Source organism: Octodon degus, unplaced genomic scaffold, assembly GCF_000260255.1.
Source record: "Octodon degus isolate 3935 unplaced genomic scaffold, OctDeg1.0 scaffold00076, whole genome shotgun sequence".
Lineage (NCBI taxonomy): Eukaryota > Metazoa > Chordata > Mammalia > Rodentia > Octodontidae > Octodon > Octodon degus.
Window position 1 is genome coordinate 7,223,244 of NW_004524652.1, and position 7,279 is coordinate 7,230,522.

General features: G+C 59.0%; 1 protein-coding gene across 2 annotated transcripts in view; it reads left to right on the forward strand.

The window, feature by feature from the left end:
- The first annotated feature begins 942 nt into the window (after positions 1–942).
- Positions 943–7,279, forward strand: part of Rhof (ras homolog family member F, filopodia associated) — a 25,583-nt gene continuing 19,246 nt past the window's right edge. For both annotated transcript variants that reach the window (XR_002822064.1, XM_004635898.3), the window contains exons 1-2: positions 943–1,483; positions 1,704–1,791. Coding sequence is in view for 1 of the 2 variants with exons in the window: in XM_004635898.3 (XP_004635955.1) it covers positions 1,349–1,483; positions 1,704–1,791 (223 nt within the window). In the remaining variant the exon portion in view is untranslated. The remainder of the gene's footprint in view (positions 1,484–1,703; positions 1,792–7,279) is intronic.

Below are 7,279 nucleotides of genomic sequence, written 5' to 3' on the forward strand. Positions count from 1 at the left end.
GGTCCTTGACCTAGAAGATTCGAGGCCCAGCAACATGAGAGTTCCCCCACCTAAGAATCTGACCTCTGCTTCCCCACTCGGCTGTTGCCTGGGGTTTCCACGAGCAGTCACGGCTGCTCTCTGGCGGCCATACGATGTCTTGCACCTTCTGGGGAAAACGACTTGGCATTTACAAAACTGCCAGGTTGGCAATTTGCTCCACAAAGTGAAATCTGCTCGACGCTTGCTAAGAACTTGAAAATTAGGAGCCGCTGGGATCAAGAGAAAAAAGATCCTGGGTCCTGGCAGCTACCACCACGCTGCGGATAGGATTTTACTAGAAATGAGCTTTACCTACCCCAACCAGGAGGCTACACTCATCCACCCATGGCCTGGTGCCTGTCTACTGTGGGTAGCTCCAGGGGACCCCCTGCCACCACCAAAGTGTACAGGCAGCTTGGGTAGGGCAGTTGGCCCAGGGTAATGGAAGAGAAGGGGCAAAGAGCGCAACTAGTCCCGGCATGGAGTGAACACCTAGAGCTGTTCAAGGGAGTTGAGGGGCTCCTAAGATAAAGGTCCTATGAGAGGAATCTTAGCATGGAGTGGGGTTACCAGTGTCCCCAGGCTGCGTGGAGAGGACCTGGGGACCTCAGCTGATGCCCCTGCCTCTTGTTGAGTTCACACCTCTGGTCCTGCTCAGAGGCTGCCACTCCCCGTGGTTAATGGTTTGGGGCCAACCTTCGGCCGCCAGCAGAGGGCGCCGCCTCCCATCCTCCTGCTGGGTAGGTCGAAGGAGGGCAGTGAACTGGAACCTGGTTCCCTTTCCCCGGCCGGCACAGCATGGAAAAAGGGCCCATCGTGGGGGCCAGACCCCCCGCTCCCCGAGTCTGCATCTTCTCAAGCACTATGGTAGCTAGCTACATCTTACGGGGAAACAGGCCCAAGGGCTGAACTACGCCGAGTCACACAACCAGGACAGGACAGAACTGAAGACTACATTCGCAGCTCGAGATCCGGACTCGAACACTGGTGCAGGGTGCGGGATGAGTTGGCCAATCGGGGCCCCCCTAGGGGGCGGAGCCAGCCGGTGAGGGGCCCCGTAAAACGGTCCGGCGTTACCGGCAGAGACTCGGCGCGATGCAAGCGGCGGGTTGGGCGTGGGGGCTGCGCTGGCCGCCGGAGCGGTGTCTCCAACGCTGCGAGCTGAACCCCTAAGGCGCAGAGCCCGCGGCTCCGGCAGGCGGGAGGTGGCCCCGGAGGCTGCCCGGAGGAGGCGGCCCGGTGGAGGTGGGGCCTGCGTGACTCCGCCCCGCAGCTCACCCGGCCCGGCGCAGCGCGGCGCTGCCCGCAGTGCTGCCGGCTCCGGGCGATGGACGTCCCCGCCGCCCCGGCCCCTGCCGCCCCGGGCCCCGGCAGGAAGGAGCTGAAGATCGTGATCGTGGGGGACGGCGGCTGCGGCAAGACGTCGCTGCTCATGGTGTTCAGCCAGGGCGCCTTTCCCGAGGTGAGGCCGCTGCCGCGGAGGGCTGGGCTGGGGTCGCAGGTGGGTGACCAGCACCCCTTGGATAGCGCCTGGGTTGAGCCCTGGGTGCCTGGGCCCCTCGCCGGAATCCCTGCGCCCAGCGGGTTGGGGGGCTGAGCTGGACAGGTGTGGGTGACCTGCATGGGGAGCAGGGACCCCTGCTTCCCGCTGCTGGAGCCTGACCCAGCCTCTTGCCCCACAGCACTACGCCCCCTCGGTGTTTGAGAAATACTCGGCTAGCGTGACGGTGGGCAGTAAGGAGGTGACTCTGAACCTTTACGACACGGCCGGTGAGTGTGCGCCCGTCGCTGGGCACCCCTGCCCCTCGAGCCAGGAGGCCGGAGGACTGACCCGGGCTGCATCTGTAAACTGAAGGGACTCGCCGGCCAGCTTTCTGCTGTTAGCTGCTGAGGCCTGGCTTGCTCCTCCCTGGTAGCACTAGAAAGAGTGGGCTGTGCCCCCGCTCCCAAGCTGGGCTCCAGTATTGCCCCTCGCCTTGTGGGCCACAGGCTCTGCAGGCCCCAGGGCTGTGGACTGAGTCTTCCCAGGATGAGGGCTCAGTGACTGGCAGTAAGTTCTGTGTCTGAGGCACAGGGCACCTGTGCCCTGGTTTTTGGGGTCCCCTGCATTTCCTGTCACCTATGTACAATCCCATAGCTGAGCTTAGCCTGGTCTCTGAAAACTAGACAACACAGAGAAAGCTGGGTGTGGTGGCACACACCTATAACCCTAGTGCTTGGGAAGCTGAGGCAGGATAGCTGAGCTAGGTAGCTACATAGTGAGATCTTGTCTCAAAAAAATAAAGAGCCAGGCATGGTGGCCCACGCCTGAGATCCACAGCACTCCGGAGGCTGAGGCAGAGGGGAAGACTGAGGCAGTAGGAACTGTGAGTTCAAAGCCAGCCAGAAATACATAGTGAGATCTCGTTTCTAGATGAATAAATATGACTAATAAAAATGAAGATGAAAGCAGGGAGGGAGGGAGGGAGGGCTAGGAAACAGACCAAAATATGTTTCTGTGTCCACCTACAGCTCGTCACCAAGGAGAGTTAGGCCAGTGTGCCAGCCCTTCCTGGGGGCTGTGCTATGAGGGGGGAGAAACACTAGGAAGACCCTGGTCCCTTGTGGGCATCACACCTTGGGGACAAAGGTCAGGAGCCCCAGGTAGATCCTCACACAGCTCTGTGACTCAGTGTTTAGTGACAGGGTGGAGCGTCCAGCCGTCCCCTCCCCCACTAGCCCAGCCTGTGCCTCCTTCACTGCTGTCCCACTCTCCCAGGCCCAAATGGTGGTACCCTGCCAGGCCCCATACAGGGGTACCTGATGATGCCCCTGTGGGTAGGGCCCCAAAGGGCTGCCCCAGAGCACAGCCCACAGCCTGAGGGGAGCTGGGAAAGCCCAGGACTGCCCAGGAAGTCCCCAGGCATGGCCAGTCCCCAGAAGCAGAGTTCTGTGGGGACACTTTCATTTTTACACACACCTTGTCCTGGAGCCTGAGATGGGAGGGCCATTCCCCCACGTGAAGGAGCACAGCTGGTGTGGCCACCCAGGACCCGGGAGAGCCAGGGATATGGGCTGTCCCCCTCTCAGCCCTCCAGCTGCTCCAATCCCCAGCCGGGTCCCTGTGTATGTCTCCTTCAGGCTGAGAGATGCTTCTGGGGTGAAGGATGAGAGGGCCTGCTACCAGTCCCCAGAGCTGCTGCTTTAAAGGGAGTTTGTTCTGGAGCCTGTGTCAGGAATGGAGGGATTCCTTGGGTGATCCCCAAAAGCAGGGATGAGCCTGTCCCCCTCCCCAACCCTGTGGCTTGCTTAGATCCCAGACCCATTAGGGACAGCTGAGCCTCACTCTCCTCACCAGAGCTACCGGATCCAGGGTGGGCTGGCAGGGGCCTCTGAGGTATTTTGTGATTTTGCTACCCTTGCTAGGGATGAGACCCAGGGCCTCGTATATACTGGACACACAATGGTACCACACAGACCTTTACCCAGCCATGCTGTGGCTTATGGTTTATTTATTTACTCAGGGCTTTTGGAGAAAGCATCTGGCTGCCTAGTGCAGATTGCCCTGGACCCTCCTGCCTCATCCGCCGAGCTGGGATTGAGGTGCACTGCCCTGCCAGCCCTGAGCCCCTATGCAGTGGGCACCAGATTTCCCAGCAGGAATCAGCCCTGAGGCCGAATGAATGGCACAGCTGGCAAAGGTTTTATTGAGGCACTTTGTAGTAGATGCAATGACTGAGGAGGGACACTGAGATGAGGGGACTGTGACCGAGGAATCCCTAGACTTGGGAAACTCCTTGGGCAAGCAACTCCTGAGGGCCTGGGTCATCCCAGTACATGCCAGAGAGTGCAGCTAGGAAGTGGCTGTGGGATATGGGGGTGACTCATGGGATGGAAGGACAACCTGGTGGCCCTCTAGGATGAGCGCAAGGGCCAGGCTACAGTCCAGCCAGACAGGGATGTAGAAACTTCTAGGACCTTCTGACCCATGCCTAGCCAGCAGTGAGTGTAGCTGTGGGACTGTGGTGGCTCAGGACAGCCCTGACAGGCCCGTGTCCCCAAAGCCAGGCTGGAGGCACATGGTGGCCACCTTCCTGCGGAAGCTGCTGCAGACACACAGCATCTGCCATGGGCTTAGCTCAGAGGTAGAGGGAGCCAGGCCTGACAGATCCTGAGGCCGGAAGCTGCGGTGAGGCCCAGACTAGGGTGAGGGCTTCAGACACCCACACACTGAGCTCATCAAGCCTGGGGTGTATGGGTGGGAGACAAAGGTCCCCTTGCAGCCCCAGGTGACTGCAGGGAGAGGAGGCAGAGGTGTCATTCACACACAGAACCAGGGCAGGACAGGCAGAGAGAGGCCTGGGTGGCATCGTGGTCTCTAAGGGAGGAAGCACAGGTGGGTGACCCCCACCCCCCCACTGCCCCCCACCCTGCTGGTGACAGCGGCTTCCTCTTCAGTTGCTTCCCCTTCTCACAGTTGCACCCCTCCTCTGAGCCACACCCCAGCCTGGGCTGGGAACCACTGTGGCCACGTGATACACTTCAGCTCTGCTCTCGGTCTTGGGGACCTCCCCCCCAAGAGAGGGCTACAGAGATGGAGCCCCACCACAAAGGAAATCCCCAGGTGGGGTGAGCTTCACTTCCGCCTCTGCACGGCCCCACCCACCACAGGAAGATGGGCAGCTCCGGAGCCTGGATCTAGACTCCCCTCCACCCCCAGGCACAGGCATCCTCTGTACGGATCACCCAGTTGGTATTTATTGACTGCGTAGGTCTTTTGGAGACAGGGTCTTTGTAGCCCAGGCTGGCCTCAAGCTGAAGAGATCCTCCTGAGTGGGGAGGGGATCACAGGCATACCTCACCCGGCCCAGCTGTGGCCTCCAGGCCTTTTATTAACTAGCTCAGGCAGCGTTACACAATCCATTTCCCAAAAAAAGAGACTAGGGTAAGAAAGTGCCTGGATCCCGAGTTGTGGGTCAGAACTGTGGGGGGCTCTCCTGACCTGGGCACCAGTGTCTCCAGGGCATCCAAACCCTCCAGGGAGGCACAGAACTGCAGAACCTGTGGGACCGAGGACCCAAGGGCAGAGTCCGGCCAGGGATAGGCAGGGAGGCAGGATGAGCGCTGTTCCCCAGTTCTTCCTGGGGCACACCTGCAGGAAGGCAGCTCTATAGCGCTGCCCTTTAGTTGTGTGCCTTGGGCGTCCCTTTACCTCATGCTTTGGAGCCTGCATGACAGGATGCAGGCAGAGGGCCCCTGCTCACAGCCTGGGGAGGAGTGTCGCAGATTCACCGTCTTCATCTTCATCTGTTGTTTTTCGGGGGGCTGGGGATGGAATCCAGGGCCTCAAGTGCACTGGCAGGAGCTACACCCCAGGGCTACGGCCCCAGCCCCACCTTGTTTCATTTTGAGCTAGGATCTAAGTTACCCAGGCCAGCCTTGGACTTGTATCATCCTGCCTCAGCCTCCCAGAGAGTTGGACTGTACCCTGGCTAACCAAGAAGCCCCACCCGTGTTTCACATCCATTTACTGATGAGACAAGGCCAGGAGTTGATTCCTATGGGGAAGGCTCTTTGGGAGAACTTGAACTGTTCTTTCTCCTTTTTGTCCTTATAGTGCTAGGGATTGAACCCTGAGCTACATCCCCGACCCAGTTCTTCATTTTGCATTGAGAGGGTCTCACAAGGTCACTAAACTGCCCATGCTGGGCTTGAAGTTGCGGCCCTCCTGCCTCAGCCTCCGCCATGTCTGGCTGAGCTGTGCTTTGGGAGCAGCCTGGCTGGCAGTGACCTTGCGCTAAGAACCAGCTGGTGCCGCCGTCACAGGTGCCCATCTGACCTTGACACCCCTCTCACTCGGGCTCCTCCCCAGAAGGTTCCTGCTGGGCACCCCACACGCACACACACTGCTGCTGGGTCATAGGCCAGGAAGTAAGGGGCCGCTGGAGCAAGCACTGAGGGGCAGAGCCCACACACTTCATTCACCCCGCGTCTGTTCCTCCGCCCCCCATGTTCTGAACTCTCCTGTGTTCCAGGGAGGCAGCAGTGCCCTGCACAGAGGTGGCCCTGGCCTCGGGGAGAGGAACAAAGGCCAGAAAAAGGACCACGGGTGGCAGCATGTGCCTGCGAACACCATAAACCCAGGCTCACGGGACAGGCTGCTGAACTGTTTGTGGGCGTCAGAAAGGGACGCCTGGAGGTCACCTTCCCACAGAGACCTGCAGGGACTCAGGGAGCGAACTAGGCTGCTCCCTGGCTGTCCAAGGGGCCCGAGGAAGAGGAACAGCTAGCCAGCCTGAAATTCCATACCCTGGAGGCTGAGGCAGAAAACCCCGTCTCAAAATAAAAACAGGGCTGGGACTGTAGCTCAGTGTGAAGGCCCTGGTTCAGTCTCCAGGATACCAAAACAACAACAACAACAACAAAACAACAGCTGAGCATAGTGGTGCGCACGCAGGAGGCTGAGGCACGAGGCCCAGCAGTTCAAGGCCAGCCTAGGTAACATAATAGTGAGTTCTACGCCAGCCTGCATTACAGTGAGACCCTGTCTCAAAAAAAGGAAGGAACATCCAGAGCGGCCCAAGGGGTAGTGGCTGAGTGATGGGTCCCTGTGTGCCCCAGTCAGGCTCTGTCCTTCGGCCACTGCAGTGAACCATGCCTTCACCACCACCACAACTGCCCACAGGAGATGCTGGGGTCGCCTGCTGCAGGTGTCTAAGGGGCAGCGACAAGCACGCCTGCCAGACGTGTGTGTTAGAGCAGAGGCCCAGGCCTGTTTTCATCAGCATCACCCAGACGGGCATGGCGGTGGTCATCACAGGAGGACCCACCTGCTTTCCATGCGGGATGCTGGGCTGCAGCCTAGGGTGTCCTCACCTCCGAGCTCTACTGTCCTGTGAGGCTCCCAGAGAATGCCGTTGGCACACTGCATCGCTCGGGTAATACTCCATTTCTTTCTTTTCTTTTCTTTTTTTTGCAGAACCAGGGATTGAACTCAGGCCCTTGCGCTTGCCAGGGAAGCACTTATTCTACCAAGCCATCTCCCGGCTCCCGTTTCTTTCTTTTTTTCCCCACACTGAGCTATATTCCTAGCCTCTTTTTAAAAGTTTTGAGTCAAGATCTCAGAGTTGCCCAGGCTGGGCTAGAACTTTTGATCCTCCTGCTTCAGCCTCCCAGAGGACTGAGATGATGAGTGTACACCCGACACTGGGTTGCAGTGGTTCTCTATGAATAGGAGGATGAGTCCCTCGGGATCTATAGCCAATTGTTTTTTGTTTTG